General features: G+C 40.7%; 2 protein-coding genes across 2 annotated transcripts; both read right to left on the reverse strand.

The window, feature by feature from the left end:
* Positions 1–458: 458 nt before the first annotated feature.
* Positions 459–6209, reverse strand: RB195_009512 (uncharacterized protein; the record flags this gene model as incomplete). Its single annotated transcript, XM_064190090.1, has 6 exons — positions 459–479; positions 532–669; positions 3846–3896; positions 4686–4777; positions 4838–4902; positions 6145–6209. 6 exons carry the CDS (start codon positions 6207–6209, stop codon positions 459–461), a joined length of 432 nt encoding a protein of 143 aa, XP_064047673.1.
* Positions 6210–7836: 1627 nt separating this feature from the next.
* Positions 7837–8289, reverse strand: RB195_009513 (uncharacterized protein; the record flags this gene model as incomplete). The annotated part of the gene is made up of 1 exon (XM_064190091.1): positions 7837–8289. One exon carries the CDS (start codon positions 8287–8289, stop codon positions 7837–7839), a length of 453 nt encoding a protein of 150 aa, XP_064047674.1.
* Between the last annotated feature and the right edge of the window lie 9400 nt (positions 8290–17689).

The following is a 17689-nucleotide window of genomic DNA, read 5'->3' on the forward strand; positions in this document are numbered from 1 at the left end:
ATTCCGCATTTTTGTACAAATGTAATGAGTTGCATCGTCGCCTGAACTGATCTGTCTGACAGTTTTGACATCCGAATTTGCAACGGTTGCTTTGTATTCCAGTTGTGATCCGTTTGCAAACTATCTACTCAAATCTATCTATCACCAGTTCAAAAGAATTTGATGTGGAGTTTCTTAAAGTAAAATAAGTTTTTGTCCATTTCAAATTCCTTCATATTTTCAAAAAGAAATTTTTTCTTTCGATTCGAACACTTATGACGAGTAAATTAATGGCGGTTTGCTTTGCAAGCAGTTACATGCAGAAAGCAAGATACGTTCTAGTTCCGTTTTTTTTTCTGATAATTGTACGTTCTCAAAAAAATATATTCCTTAAAAAATTATAAGACATTGCAAATAAATATTTATTTCTTTGGATATTTCGTATATACAACCCTGTGGACAATTCGGGTTCGTTTCGACTAACCTTCCTCGACATCACGCTGAAACGAAATAAATAGAGGAATTACAAAAAAGAGAAGAAACATTCCTCACCGTGATCAATGGAATCACTTTTTTAGCAGTGACTCCTTCGTTTTCGAACGATTTCTTCGGATCCTTTTCAGACCTCTTCGCTTCTTTATACATGATAATTAGTTTGTCGTTACGGGTGGGACCTTCTTGTCGTAGAATCTGAAACGCTGAGTACTGGCGGAATTGTTTCAAAAGTTAGTACAGCAAGGTCTTGTATTTGGCACGTCAATTAACAATAATTGTTTTCTCAAGAAACATGAGAGACATTTCGCAAGACGTTGTGCAAATATTTTTTAAAAGCAACTTTTTACAAAGATTAAATACGAAACATAAACTTGAATAATAATTGTTTTCTTTTTTCTCTTGAAAACAACTAATGCCAAAAAAAATTTCCCTGGAATACAAATACATAGTGCATGTATTGGAAGATTTGAGTTAATGTCGCAAAACGTCGTCAGAAATCTGTTTCAAAGTAATTTATTAGAATATTATTACTTATTATAATAATATTATTATAATATTACTATAATATTATTATTTATTATCATTAATTAGAATTATTTGCACCAATAAGAGAAGTAGACGAACCACAATATGCCAAGTCAATTTGAATTCTGTCTCAAATTGTTTTGTAAGAAATTTCACAGAAGACTATTATCAATTTTATTTCGGTTTCTTGTTTAAGACAAAGATTAGTAGAGAAAACAAGTAACAATTCATCATATTTTTATCATATTATTTTTTATTGTTTATTATTTTTGTCTATTTGTCATATTTTATGATGGATTTATTTTTTATTTTTTATTTGTTATTTTTATTATTTATTTATCATATTATTTTCTATCACATTCCCTTATTATTTCCATCTTTATCACGTAACCATAATTTTAAAGCAGAGTTGTTCGGAAGAATAACGTTTCTGAAACCGTTACAGCACGTGCTCACGTGATGAGCACGTACGCACTCCGACACAAGCGAGTCGTCCGACACTACGTATTCATTAGTGTCGGTTGAGTAGAGAAGTCGGTTACTTTTTCTAAATCCTACAGAATCATTGAAAAAGCTAGAATTTTGAGCAATAATCATAAAAATGTGTACAGTATCTTCTGCACCAAAAGAAAAATGTTCTATTTCCCGTGGAAAATTTCTTATTCTTTTTGTTTCTCTTCACTGCATATTCGAGCTTGTGCAATTCACAAAGAAAATGCAAATATTTATAATTTTCTCTTCGGGGTGCTCTATACATGCTTCGCGAAACGAACAAGCAAACAAAAACATAGATTTTCTCTTTCCATAAATTCGTTCACAATCCATAAAAGTGAATAAATTCATAAATTTCATTAACAAATTTGAAAATTTTCTGTGGAATCTGAAATAAAGCGGCGTTATTGATGTCAACGAATCAAACAGCACATCAACTCCAAAGATATCTCAGAGCTAACAATCCGCATCCTCTTGAAAATCGAAAACGAATTAAAACAATTTATCATATATGGGCACAAAGCTGACTATGCCCTGCTAAAGGTTTTCAGATTCTCATGGGTTTTGAAGCAGGCGATTATATTAATATATATCCTACAGCAGCTCATGTGGAAGTGTCGGCAGGAAGCTGAAACTCGGGAAATATTGCGCTGCGGTGCAATTCCTGGTGAAGGTTTGAAGTAGTACTAAAGTGCACGACACTCATCAATCCCTATGGACATGCGGCTGCACGTTCAACTTCATTCGAGAATAGTTTGAGGTTTGCGAACGCGTGTGCAGCCTTGCAGTAAGTTACAGGGGTGAGCCGATGTGTCAAGTCAGTGTTTTTATGCTCTTAGATAAATCTGAACAAAGAACTGACGCCGAGAGGTGAAAGGCAGCGCGCTACACTCGCCCCTTTTGGTGAGAATTTATGAGTAAGAATGGAAGTGAACTCGAGACGATTATAAGAGCTGGTAGTAAAAGTAAAATTATGGCGCTTTCTTCATCATTCAAAAAAAAATCAATGAAGGATCATGAGAAATCGTGAGCATTAACTCCTTATAGAAATGTTAGTAGAAATTAATAATAGAAAAATTCCTCAGCCTTTCTAGCTCATAGAAGTGTTAAAGAAAAAGCAGTAAAGGAGCAGAAATATGAACGCCAAAAGAACAATAATTACTTTTGTCTTTTATCCTGTTCACCGTGACATTTTTTGAAATGAATTGGTTTGAAGATCTCCTTCTCATGGTCAGTTTTACCTACTGTTCACTGGGTCAAAGGTTCCTCTTCTCATGCCCTCTGCTTGCCTTCGCCTGCTCGCCTGCTCCTCATTGCAATAACCGGAAAAGCGTCTTGAAAGCGAGATGGCGTCCAGGAAGCCGTGCAACAGCCGGATCAGACATTTTCCACCCTCCTTTCAATCGAACACATGTTGACATCGTGATGTTGCACGTCTTCGCTAAAGCAAATATCAAGTGGCGCTCCTGGAATTCCTCAAGATCTCATTTGTGAAAATTTTGGCAATTGCGGAACTAAATTTAAAAGAAATGTATGTCCGTCCATGATTTCAAATACATATTGCTCTACGTGTATTCCAATGCTGTTCAAAGCCCCTCAGGGACCGTTTTTTCTGTTAGTGGCGGTGTATGGCATTATTTCAAAGCTTTGAACGAGGAATATAACTGGATTATTTGATTGGATAACCAAACTAGATGACGCTTACTTCGTTATCGTCTATTTATGTGCCCTCAATGTTTGGAATAAACGAAGAAATTGCGGATTTCGGGAAATGTATGGAGTGATGAATGATCCGAAGCAGGATCAACAAAAGATGGTGGAAGACGGATTTCATAGAAAGAGATGTGCAATTAACTATACATAGGTATAGCAGTGACTGTATAACGAAAAAAAAAAGAACGCTTGATTTAATGAAGCACTGCACATTGTAAAAGTTCGAATAAATGAATGTAAAAATGATCACTGTAAGAAAATGCAGAAGTTTGAAAGACACGAAAAAGGAAGAGAGATATACACATCACAAATTCAAAAAAGAGGAGTGTAAAAACCGAGGATAAGCCTTAGCACAGTTCAATGAAGATGAGTCGTTATAATGAAGTCATATTCCAGACACAGTTTTTGAGGAAATAAATGGATACGGGAAGGGAAAGGGAAATTAAAGTGACGTAATAAAAAGTTCGTCGAAACTCTTGAACTTCACGAGCAAACCCCTCTTTCCAACAAACATCTTTTTTCTTTGTAATTATTATCGATAAAAAAATCGACATTTTGATTCTCCATCTACGCATCGAGTTTTTTTCATTTTCCTTCTTTTTAAAGAACCAAACTTTCAATTTTTGACCATTCGCACTGACCTGTAAATCCATAGAAGCGCCAGGATCGAGAAAAGCGTACACCGGTGAAACCTAAACACAAACAAGAAGTAGTCGTGAATTTCTATAGAAAATCAGTAACTTCGATGCCGTTGAATTACTGTAGTAACGTGCCGAGTTATTCTATTAAAACAAAAATTAAAATATCTAAATTCGAAGGATCTAACAAATCCAGTAATAAATAAATAGTAATGATAAGCAATAATAACTAAGTAAGAAAAGCTAATAATAAGTAGATGTAACTAACCTATATACATATAAATGTAGTCACAAAATCCTTCCAAGAAAAAAAATTAACTCGATGATTCAACAATTCGGCAGAGATACAGCACATAGAGAATCAAATTTAGATACCACCACGTAAAAACAAAGGCAACTTGTAGTTCAGCAGAAAAAAAAACGGCATGAGAACAGCGAGTTCGTTCCATGTTTTTTTCCGTTGTCAATAGTTTTATTATGCTACATTTGTAATTTTCCATAAAATGTTACGTAGGACTTTTAGACCTTTTCTCCTAATGTTCATCGTGAAATCACTAAGGAGACGAATTTTTCCCCACTCAACTTGGATTCGCTAGTATTCCCAACCATCGACCGCCGAAAGGTGGCGAGACGTGACATTCATCCCTTCGCCTCGTGATTTACCACCGTATGGGCCTAAACCTAAGTCGCTGCCATAATTTCAATCTTTCTTTAAGCCTCTCAACCTCCTCTAAGCTCCGAGAAGCGTAAAATTGAGCGTCCGAAAAGGGATATCCCTGCGCGCCATTTCGTCCGACACTTAAATCCTACAGTACGATTCCTGCAAACAACACAAACACTCACCTTAAATAAAGAATTATTGCTACATTTCACTTTGAACACCATTCGCGAGGAGCCGGCATTAGTCAAAACATGTTTTGATGCGCCACCAAATTCTAAACAGACACAGCTGAGGTGAAATCACCTTTTTCCGAGCTACAGTAATCCAAACAAACCGATAAATTCGGCAAATGGTGGATAGACGTGCAGCTCCAGTGTTGGCGGCGGAAGAGGTGCTTCTCTGCAAAATGGTGCTGATCTACTTTGCGCTTAATACGAAGGCTAAGACTACGGTGGTTGAAAAAAGAGCACAGAAACAAAGTCATAGACGATTTCTGCAAGCGTGCGGGTGCGTGTTGAAAGGATTTTTGACGCCACCAGTCAGCAGTGACGCGAGCGAAGTTATGCGAGACGTCCTAGATGATAGATCCCGTGCACTTTCGACTTCAACTCCCAGGAAAACGTAGCACAAATCCTTGAAAAATGGCGCTATTTGCAAAACAGGGCTCCAAATTTGTTGTACACGTGAAGGAATACGGTAACACGGGAAAAGATCAATGATTCGCTGAGGCGAATACAAAGATTTATAGCTACACCTGCACTAAAGAAGATAAACGCGTCACTGAAATGTTTTGTACTGGAAATTGAATCAGGGATGTCTTGGCACCTATGAAGTGAAAGTAAACAATTTTATTGCAGCAGATATTTGTAGAAGGTAGAGGTTGCGGCAATGACCGTAAAGGAAACTTCTATTTTCTCAAGGAATGCAGTCCGCGTGTAATGAATTGAAATATCTGATAGATTTGTGAATGCGCCGTGTTCCTTAGCTTTCACCATCTTCCTCTCTGTTTCTCGAAACAACTAAAGGAACATATGCTTTCGTTTTTCAATCTAGAATATTCCCATATGTTGTAATAAAGGGATTTTTCTCTATAGATGCTAAAGCTAAGCACTTGTTTGTCCGTACCGTAACAAAAAAGAAAAATCAAAAAAATGAAGAATAGTCAAAAAACAAAACGGAACCTAGTTCCAAAAAACTAACTACCTAAATCCCACAAATGACAGATTCTCTTTAGATCTATTCCAATGAAGTGTTGAAGATGCCTCACAAGACAAAAACACAAAAAGTTCACTGCCATTTAGGCACGGGTTTTTTGCTTACTGTTACATATCTTACTACTTGCTTACCTGACTTTGTTTATTACTTACTTTTTTGTTTTTTTTTCTTAGCAAAATGTTTTGATGTGCTGCAAAAAATTTATGAATGGAGTACAATAGCTGCTTGCAATTGTTTCACACAGGCTACGGCTACTGCCGTGACTCACTGCTGCTGCTCACACGAAATTCTCTCTCTTTCTCTCTCTCTCTGCCTTGAACTAGACAATGAAACGAACGTCACAATTTTCTGGGTAGACATAGGCGCTGGTGTACATATGTGGCATGGATGCGAGCAGAACTATCAGTAAACGCAAAACCGGCTTACTTGGGTGGATAAGCGAAGAACTCCATCGGATCGACTTGGCAGAAGCGCTTTATTGATTTGTCCATGATGGTTCTGAAATGTGATTCACGCTGATGAATAGGCTGAAATTGAACGATGTCGTCTTTTGAAGACTCTAAGGAATACAAATCACTTCCGAAAGGGCATAAGAATCCATAAGAAATCTCGCTTAAAACATCTCAACGAATTCCCATAGCTGGGAAGGAAATCATACGTAGAAACACATAAAGTAACGCTATACATATGAAACAAAAATATTTATACACTCTGTTCCTTTGTTTTCCAAATCACCATTATTTCTAAAAATGATGGTATTAAGGAAAAAATGACGCAAAATTCTCTCTTTGATAGCCGAGGGATGAAAGTTAGATGAAATAGATAAGACTAGATAGAGAATGAAACATTTGAAGTAGTGAAGGACGACAAGATGATAAAAATAGTACGATGAGGAAGGAAAACTGTATGTATGTATGTAACTGGTATCGTGAAAAAAGAAGAAGATTAATAAACGAAAAGTAGCAGACTAGTTAACGAGACCAAGCGAACCTGCAGTGAGCAATTCTAAAGTTGTGAATTAATAAAAGTTTCTTCGAAGTATCGAAGTATTCTTGCGAAATATTCAGATGAACAGAAGATTCTCATCTTCTATTTGTGCAAAAACAGCAAAGGTCTGAGAAAAAGGAGAAAAGTCGAGAGAAAGGAGAAACAAGTATAAAGAGCCAAAAAAGCCAAAAAATGAAAAAGAGTTATGGATATTAGGAAAGACGAGGGTGATGATAAGATGAATAAAGAGGATCATAGACACAAGTGTAGAGAGATGAGGAGGAAAAACACGATAAATAAGATAGGTATTCAAAAACAGTATAATCTAGTGTGACAGCGAAAAGTAGAGAGCGTATTCCATGTTTATAAACCAATTATAGGTGGTTATGGGACAAATGGATCGATAGGAAAAAAAGATAAGTGCTGAGACATGAAGCGAAGAAGTGTGGAAGGTGTAGAAAACTTGTGTTACAAAGTGGAACTCAGCAAGAATCAAGAAAAAAACTGGTCTTGTTAGCAGGCACTTCAGTCTGAACGCCGAATAAATAATAGAGTTAGGAGTGGTCAAAATCGAGAAGAAAGTAGAAAACGAAAGTCGCAAACCGGGATACATGTGATGCATGGAAGAGTCAGAAAAGGCATAAGAAAAAGATCATTAGAAGAAGATACTATAGAAAAAGAAAGAAGAGAGACTTGGATATGAAGAATAAAGCAAGAACTGGGAGAGTAGTATCCTGTAAAGCTGAGAAAAAAATCGGAGGAAGTGGCAGGTAATGACAAAAAAGGAAGATTTAGTTCACCTGTATCACCTGTACTCCCCTTATTTATCGATTTGCTCGAGCGGGCGCCAGCAATACTTCCATTTGTCCCGATCGCGCGCAAGTGTTGCTCAGTGGTATCTCTTCTCGCGAGGAATTTGAAGAGCATAGTATTTTTCTTTGAAAGCCTTTGTAAAGAGGTCTGACGATTGTTTCGGCGGTCTTGCTGCGGTCCGTTTGATGTCGCGTGGTATCCAGTTGCTTACGGCTCTAGTCCAACGATTGTCGTTGAAACACATCAGGTGTTCGGCACACCTAATTTTGCTTCCCTTGGCATATGGCCTATCCATATGCAGCAGCGACTGATCTTCGATCAGTGACGTAAAGGCGAACTTCGTATCCCTTCCTTCACTTGCGTAAAGTGGGTTACTCCTAGCGTTACCCTCTCAATTCCGCGTTCCGTGACGCTGATCGCATTTTCCTCTGCTTGCGAAACGCCCACATTTCTGAAGCGTAGGTCAAAGCAGGAAGAACGGTTGTGTTTTTGGTGAGCACGGAGTCGGATGTTCTTGGTCCTCTTCACTACATTCTCAATGCTCTTGAATGCTCCCCAAGCCGCTCGTTTCCTTCTTCCCAGCTCTGAGGTCACGTCGTTCATCATGTTGATTTCCCGACTGAGATATACATAGCTGGAGCATTCGGATATATTCGTTCCGTTGAGCGTGAATGAGGCATCAGAAACACATCCGTTTCTCACAAACATAGTCTTGTCCAGGCTCAGCCGAAGACCGAACTTCTTACATGTTTCATCAAATTCCGCCAGCATCTTTTCCAACTGGTTGATGCTTGATGTTATAAGAACGATGTCATCAGCGGAACGAAGATGTGAATGCCGTCAACTTTCACTTCTATGTTATCCCATTCCAATCCTCGCATCGCGTTCTCAAGAGTCGCACTGAATATGTAGGGTGAAATTGTGTCACCCTGATGAAACCCTCTGTTCTTGTCGACTATGACATCATTGGAGAATGGGAAAATTTTGGTCGTGAAGTTGCTATGCAACTCACGAAGTATCTTTATGTATGGAGTGGGGACGGCTTGGTTGTCCAAGGCATCCATGACCTTCGGTCTCACGTGTGTCAAAGGTTTTATTCAAATCGATGAAAGTGAGACACAGCGGCATCTTGTATTTTCGCGGTACTTCTATGAGTTCTGAGACCGTGAGTGTTTGGTCAGTCGTACTGAACCCTCTTCAAAACCCTGCTTACTCCCATGGCTGACCTTCGTCCAATGTTCTTTCTATCCTGTTTAGGATTACAATCGTGAAGATATTGTAGATGACAGACATTAAGCACATAAATAGTTGCCGATGTCATGTGGGTCTCCCTTCTTATACAACAGCCACTCGAAGAGATTTGAGTAGAAATCGTGAACGACCTTCACCATCCTCCTTTTCGGTGCTGTAGTTGTTCCATCTAAAGTCCGGATCAGCCATTATTGTTTTACAATTAGCGAAGATCCGATGGGCGTAACGAATCCTCTGTCCCGCCTCTGCAGCTTCAGCCAGCACTTCTGCACTTCTCTCTTTGAGGTCTTTTTTTGTCGCCCCTCTGCAAAGACTTGAGTGCTCAGATGTGAGTTCTTTTCAGCGTGGAACTGCACGAGTTGCCTGCAGCTCGTGCAGTTCCACGCTGACAAATCAGCTATGGATTTTCCGGAGACAGACGTCTCTTGATGGTTTTGAAACCCTTCGCTTTCCTCGTACAGTTGTAAAGATATTTTACAAGCTGTTCATCTTCGTCGTCGATGTTGTCCATAACGGTACCTTCTCAAAAACAGACAAGTGAAGCGAAAAGCTCCCAGTCGAAGATGGTTTTGGGGGTTCGTTTTGTGAACTTCGCGGCTTTTTTTCCTCTCCGTGTGAGAGAGAGTCTTCTTTGAAGAAGGCGATGGTCCGATCTCCTATAAAACTTTGGTACAACAGCGACATCAGCCAGGTAAAAACTGACTGACCTTTTGCTGACGATGATGAGGTCAATTTCATTATGATACCCTCCATCGGGAGACTCCTACTTCCAGCGTAAAGACGAGGGCTTCTGGAATTGCGAGTTCCCATGGATTGTCTTAGTTCATGATCATGATGACCTCGGAAAGCCTCTCTTCCAGCTCATTCCATTAAAGGCTGTGGGTTGCAATGTGAAGTTGTTCAGGTGTTCTTCTAGGGCCAATTTTGGGGCTGAAATCACCAATGATGACCTTTGTAGAAGGTCTTTTCTTCTCTGTAGAATTTCTCGAGGGTCCATATAGGAAGCTCCGACTTCTTCTCTTAACATCGTAGCCTTATGTTGGAGCGTAAGCGACGAAGATAGTCAAAGCTGGTGTTGGACCACATCTTCTCATCCGCAGACGTCCGACTTGGGTCGTAAGTTGTTCGAAAGAGTCGATGTTCTTTGCCGTTCTCGTGTTGACGAGGACGCCAACTCCACCAACACCTCTACTGTCGCATGTTCCTAAGAACAGTTCTTCTCCAGTCTCATATACGGCGTTGAGAGGGTGACGTCGTCTCGTCTCGGTCAGTCCGATGACGTCGTACTTGATCTTCTTTGCTTACATCATCAGATATTCGATGCAAGCGTACGTGCGTTATAAGTACAGATCGCCATCCTAGTCCTTTTCCGTTTCGGTAGCCTACATGACTCCTGCAACCCCGTCCCGCCTGACGCTACTGCGCCAGGCTTCTCTTCGATATCAGGAGACTGTTCAATTACTGTGTTCTGCATATAGAATTGAAACCCATGGGCGAGTTGCAAGCCTCTAGTCCCATGAGTTTTTGGGAGAACGTCGCGCTCTTCCGGAAAGGACAGGTGGAGCTTATTTGTTGGAGGCAACTCCAAACCGCCTCCCTTGCACCTCTCAGTCAATTGATTGCAGCCTTTTGTCCGGACAACAGAAACAATCCATCTCCTGAATCCACCTGCGTCTCAGGACAGGTACACCTGGGAACGTACGCTTTTGGTCCGTGATTTGCCCCTATCCGCCACCTGGGAACGCATCACGTAGCCTCGCGACTAACCCTCTAATCAGGGATATCCGTGGTGTAGTTAAGGCTGTCAATTTACCCTTGATCTTCAATATTCAATGTGGCCAAGTTTCTGCAGTATACAAAGCGAAAACCAGAAATGTTTTCCTCTTATCCAAGATGCGGTGGACACGTGAATAAGTGTCATTCCCACCAGGATCTATAGACTAGCTAAAAGTTTGGCTCCGGGACGAAAGTCGCGGCAGGTTCTTCTCTGATTGGTCAACGGCACTTCCACGCTGCGAATGATTGCGACGCGACACGCTGCTAGCTTCAAAGTCTGAAGCGCACACAGCGTGAGAAACGAATTCAGAGAAAACGTAAGCAACAGGAACAAAAGAAAAACTAAGCGAGTGAAGATCCGGGCTCGGCCCTTGTCGTCCTCTGGGGAGTTGAACATGTATTGTGCATTTGCACAACCCGGCTAACGTGCCCAGCGCGATTTGCAGAGATGTCCCCATATCGACCGCAACGACCGCACCTCAGACATCGACACAGTGTTCTTTTTCGAAACCATGATTTTAGACTCAAATACTGTACCGTGCGGCTCATTGTCACGTTCTGAGCGTGGTGAAATCTTTGCTAGCACCATCCATCGCTGGAGTCTATGACAGTCCCAACTCGATTCCAACTGGTGCCTCCACCGCGCCGTTTCGTAGGCGTACGCAAATGCACCCAAACTACACTCGTGATTCATGTCGTTTCGACCCGACTATAGTTGCAGTGCATTTGCGTGCGCGCTCGAAACGGCACGGTGGAAGCAGCAGTTGGAACCGAGGTGGGACCGTCGCAAACTGCAGCGGTGGATAGTGCTAGCAAGGGTTTCACTACGTGATTCATGTCGTTTTAACTGTACTATATTTACATCTTTTCATGAATATGTTTCGGTTGTGTTGAATTCTTGTCCACGAATAGTGATCTCAGGTGTTTGTATATGAGAACGACAAAGTGCTTGCATTCACTAGCTGAAATCACTTTTAAATTAGTGGCCGGTTTTACTAATCAGGATATGTATAGGTACAATGTGTAGTTATAAAAAAATATTAATTAATTTTATAAAGATAGGATCTGATCGAACATTGGGTTATCCTACAAATAAAGCGATATTCTACACTTCCGTTCTTTTTCAAAGTTAATATGAACCAAAATTTCCTTTTCTCTAAAAAAAAATAATCTCTTGCTTTTTCTACAAACCTTTCTTGTCTTTCTGGTAGACGTTCAATGCATTTTTTCAATAATCCATTTGTAGGGGACCAGAAATATGCACTTCTTCAATAATCCATTTGTACGCGACGAAAAATATTGCATAAACGCAGCACGCCACGAATCTGGGGTGGTACGGATTTCAGGTGGAGTATCCGTATACGAGGTCGTGGATTATGGAGATCGGGCTGGTTCCGCTTATCTCTCCCTGAATCACTGAAAGCAGCCGGCCCCTGAATGCTGTTTTGCACGATGCCTTCTACTGCAACGCGCCACCCCTGCACGAGTAGCGTCCCTAACTGCCTATCGGGGCAGTATGAATTGATTTTCGACGAATCGCAGGGCGGAGGCGGCGCAAGGGGTGGAGCGTTGCCATAGATGGCGTCGTACAAAACAGCATTCTGGAGGGGCTGTTTGCAGTGATGCAGGGAGAGATGAGCGGAACCACCCCCTTCTCCGTAATCTACGATCCCGTATACACATACTCCACCTGAAATCCGCACCACCTCAGATTCGTAGTATGCTGCCTTTAAGTGCAGCTGGGAATATTGCATTGTGTATGGGATACAATCGAAAAATTTCAAAGATTCTTCATAACCATCACTTCATAAAAAAAATCGCATCGCGTGCATCAATAAGTTGAAAGATAAGAAAGGCGCAAGTTACGGCTCTTTAGCGAAATAATGGATTTGAAAGTAAGAGTAGCTGATTTTTCGTTTTTTTCCATTACACACTTCATTTTTATCTCTATTATAAAACCCATACATTACTAGATTCGTGTTTGCGAGCTCTAGCGATTGAATAATGGTTAGAACTCTTAGACTACCACTAGACTACCACTAGACTACGTTTCGAAAAAAAAATTATCTGCGGCTACACATAAGCAAGGCTATGTCCAAGTTAATTGCGCCTCAAGGATACATGATTATTGACGTAAATTTATTGCTTGAAAAGTCAAATAATAATTACATATTCATAATGTACATTCTGGGGCGGGTATGGCGCAATCTGTTAGAGGTCCGTTGTAGCCACACCGTCGAGGGTTCGAAACCGCTCTGGTGCAAACCAAGCCTTTCATTCCTCTGGGGTCGATATATTGCTACCAGACTTGTCCTGGAGGATAAAAACAGTGACTTGACCATCGGCTGGCCCCCCCAAGTCATTGTGTAGGCCAACACGCGTTCCAAAACCGCAACGATTACGAATTCCAGTAAAACGCGTTGGAGCATCCCAAGTGGATTGATACGCCAGTAACTTTATCCTTTATCTTTATTTCAGGTGGAGTATTCGTATACAGGATGGGAGACTACGGAGAGGTGGGTGATTCCGTCCATTTCTTCCTAATTGCCGTAAAAAACAGCCCGGAAGATACGGCTTCATTCGTTTTGGCGCACCATTTTGTACAAGCGGTTCGATTGGAGCGCGCCAGTCTTGTGCGGCGCCGTATCTTCCGGGCCGTTTTTTACGGCAATTAAGAAGAAATGACGGAATCACCGCCCTCTCCATAGTCTCCCATCCCGTATACGAATACTCCACCTGAAATCCGTACCACCTCAGATTCGTGGAGTGATGCCTTTAAGTATTGCTTTTGAAAAGAATAAAATAAATAGAGAAGAACGTTACAGGTGCAGAGCAGAATTATCTGTCTTCTAATTCAGAAGAGATAATTCTCCAGAATTCGGAGAATTATCTGTTCCTTATTCTGGAGAATTATCTGTTCTGTATTGCAGTCTGATGCCATAAATCTTACAAGACTCGATACTGCACTGCAGGAAATGCATAATAAATGTGGATATTTGAATGTCCTGAAAGAATACAGTACATTTATGTGTGACGTTCTTTTGTAGCAGTATATTTTTCGGAGTTAAAAGTTCCAATCCTATTGCTTTTTTGGTGAAAAATGAGTATGGAAGTCATGGAATTCTCTTCAAGCTTCAACTTCTATCTCTTCAAGCTTTTTCCACACACGTCGCGGAATGAACATTAATGAGGAAGAAAAATAGAAGAAAGAAAAAAGTGCACGAACTGGAAGAAAATGAAGAGGAGAGGAAGAAGACTTACAAAAATTAAGATAAATGGTGCAAGATACGACATCGTTGCTAGTAGGACATTTCCATCAGAAAGCAGGAATCAAGGCGTAATTCACTAGCATTACGGCGAAATCGTGCAGCTCTCCCTCACAAATCCAGAAAGTCAAAAGAACCATAAGCCCGCACCATTTACTTCGGCGAAACGAACGCAACATTCGAGTTATTTGCATACAAATAAGGACGTTTTTGATCTAAAACGTTTTGTGAGCGATTTTTCTAAGTGATTTTCTCGGACATGTTTTAGCGTACGTGGTACAGACTGATGGCACTGACTGTTCCCGTTTCCTCGAATTCCTAGATTTATGAAGGGTATTGGTCGTTTCCTGTGCGACACGTTTGAACTGTTTTTCACTTCCTACCTGGGGTGACAAAATAGCAACCTCGAATTTTTGTGAAGGATGCGTTTGAAGACGAAACTAAAATTAAAAACTAATTTGGAAAACTTCTAAAACATTGGAGGTGATAGGTTCACTTCCCCAACGAAATGGTATAAGTATGACAGCGTCCTGGGCGAAAGTGGATCCATAGTTGAGAAGCCATGAACAAGAATGACCTCTTCGAAGGTGAATGGCTATACTATATGGCACAATTGAGTCAAAACGACATGAAGTTCGGTGCAGCTGCGTGAGCGGCTGCGCTGGAAGCGGCTCGGTGAATCTGGCGGGTGGGGCCGGGGAGCGGGTTCGGGTGGGGGAAGATCGCGAACTGCAGCTATGAGTGCTGCAGTGGTCCCCCTTGGATCCCAACCGCTGCGCTGCACCGCACCGCTTCGAGCGCAGCCGTTTACACAGTTGCATCAAGCTTCATGTCGTTTTCATCGGACCATGTACTAAATGGAAATTTAGTAACGTATGACATTGTTCAGACGAAATCAAAGGACTTTTCGAGAATTCGATGTGATTTCTTTCGCTTTTATAGAATTTAACACTTTTAATCGGAGTGGTTATTCGACGTCTTCAAAATTCCGAAGAGGGACTTACCAGTTAGTTTTTTTTAGGATTTTTCGGTCTCGTCCCACCCTTACTTCTGTATAACAAAAGTCAACTAAATAGTCAAATAATAAAGCGCTGGTGTCTATGCCGAAAATAGGAGTTACGCCATAATTTTGACCATATGTTCGTAGTTCTACACCTGCTAGATAACAACGTTAAGACAAAATAGCAAAATGTTGAGGCGCTGGTGAAGAGAGGAGAAGGAATGTTGATGGAACGACAATATGAGAACACATAAAAATATATAAACTATGTGTTGCATTGATAAAAATTAGATGGCAACGGATATAACAGCCAAATAACAACGACAAAAATTGACCACCCAAAGGTATGAGTTTAATTTATAGCACATTTGAAAAGTTTTCTAAGCATTATTAGTAGAGGATTGGAAAGTTACGCCCAAACATACGACAAAATTTCCAAATCGATATCTTATATTATAAAGTTTAGTCAGCGCACAGAATATCCAGACGGGCTTCGTAGTTCCAAGTTAGGAAAAATTTTCCGCTCAAGAGAACTCAAGAGACGCAGAACGTACTCGGAGAGCTACAAGCTTAGCTGAAACAGCTCAAGAACTTGGTCAACGTCACCTACCTCAGAAAAACACAGGAAATTCTGAGATGACGATCGAGAAAGAAAGGATAAGAAAGAAAGAAAGAAAAGAAACGAGGCCGGCACGATCAGGGAAGATGAGTCATCCAGAGCTAAATTAAAGGAGTTCTCAATTTGCTCAGCTTGCACATTACTATAGTAAATTTACTTCAAAATGGCTCAAGTAATGATAAGAGCACCGACGAAAGACATTGTTGGAATGAGCAAGGCTCTAGATATCGCTCATGGGCCTCACGAGAGACTGAAATGACGGAAGTGACAGAGACCGAGACCTCACCTTCCATATATCCTAGGACGCCACCAATTTGCTGGAATTGCCATAATTTGCTCACGTTAAGTTACTTTCTGCATGAAATCTGTGCTGACGTGACCTGACGAGGCCAGGAAGTCAGTAATTATCACGGCAAATAGTTATTTTTTCGGGAGCATTGTCCAGATGGGCTGTGCGAGATTTTATGTGGTCTATTACACTACGCGAAGAAATTGAATGGGACCGTTAAGTAGGTGAGGGAAATGCGAATCGAATCCGAAATGATGTCGAGCTGGAAGCGCATGTCGGAAATCTTTGCACGGCGACAATGAGAATGCATATGTGATCAGCTTCTGGTATAAATAATTGAAAGCACCCTGTAAATGTGGTGGCTACGATAAAGTAAAAACTTGACCTTTTTAGTCGAGATAATAGCATATCATCAATTTTCTGGTGAGGAAAAGGAATGGACCGACTGGGTGAAAAAAGGGAATAGTCGGAATCGGCATAAATTCTACCCAACGTCGATGAAGGCAGAAAAACGTCTCAGGCAATTTCTAGGATTCCTTCGTGGAAGATTTTCAGACACTGCGGCTGCTGCAATTTGCAGCATGGTAACTAGGTGAAATAGATTCATGGAAACAACTCCGGGCGTTAATGGTGAAAAGAACCACCAGGACGAGTGCTCGCCCCAATGCTATCTTGTCCGCGTGACCAACTCCCTGTTTTGAGGCATTCGGGCACTTGCATCTTCTTTCCAAACGGATAACTGCATACTGCGTGTACAGATCTCAAATTTTCTTCTTTTTATTTTCATTTTTCTACGATAGAATTGGACTTTCCTAGCGCACGAAAAAAATCCAAAAAAAAAACACTTCACATGTAGATATTGATGGATTGACTCTAACCACTTCAATTTGATCGAATCAATCAACTTTACTAAGGAATTTTAATAGAAGCGAACACGAAGTGAAAATAGTGCTAGAGAGGCATCATAGCGCAAATTTTAGGGAGGTGGAGTCTCTTCACTTTCCTGACGAGTAGTAAGGTTAATGGTGTAGTTCACGATCGCACTCAATTCCCCCAATTATCCAGAAAAATTGTCGCACTGAGTATCCCTTCGAAGCACCTAATAACGTGTCATGTATTCTACAGCCATGGAACAGCAGGAGAAGACCTGACACTATCTCTCTCTCCCTCTCTCTCGTTCGCTCCCAGATACACCATGTGCACCTGCTCCTACAGACGTGGCACGTTGTTAGGTGCTTCGTAGGAGAGTTAGGCACGACAAACAGACCATTCTCTGAGTTGTCCTTCTGGATAATAAGAAGAATCTCAGCACGATTGCGCTCATACTCGTGGGCTACACCCACAAGTCCAGTCTTAGATCTATTCTTGGGGAGATTCCAACATCCTCATTCCGAGCTACACTTCCTTTAGTTTTGGCTCGAAAAAACATAACATTATTATTCATATTATCACTAATATTACTAATACTATTGATATAATTAACTACATCAATAATGCAATATTACATGCAATGATATTAATTCTGTTATTTTTATTTACTTATTAAATATTGAATATGTTATATTTAAAAAATTATTTCGTCTTGTTTTTTTAAACGTATTATGTTTTCTAAAGTCTTATTTTTACTCCTATTATTTATTAGTACGAAAAGATAAAAAGGATAACGTCACTCGCGTATCAATCCACTGGGGATGCGCAAGCGGGTTTTACTGCAATTCGTGATCGTTGCGGTTCTGGAACGCGTGTTGGACCATACAGTGATTTGCGGGGCCATTTTATCCGCCCAGGCAAGTCTGATACCGACTTATCGACTCCGGAGGAATCAAAGGCTTGGTTTGCACTGGGGCGGTTTTGAACCATTGAACGTGTAGCTAGAACGGAAGTCTAACCAACTGCGCCACACCAGTATTGGGCAACAGAACATTACTTGTTTGTAGTTAGTTAGGAACGCAAAGCAAGCGAAGAAACTG

This window comes from Necator americanus, chromosome III (genome assembly GCF_031761385.1).
Source record: "Necator americanus strain Aroian chromosome III, whole genome shotgun sequence".
Taxonomy (NCBI): domain Eukaryota; kingdom Metazoa; phylum Nematoda; class Chromadorea; order Rhabditida; family Ancylostomatidae; genus Necator; species Necator americanus.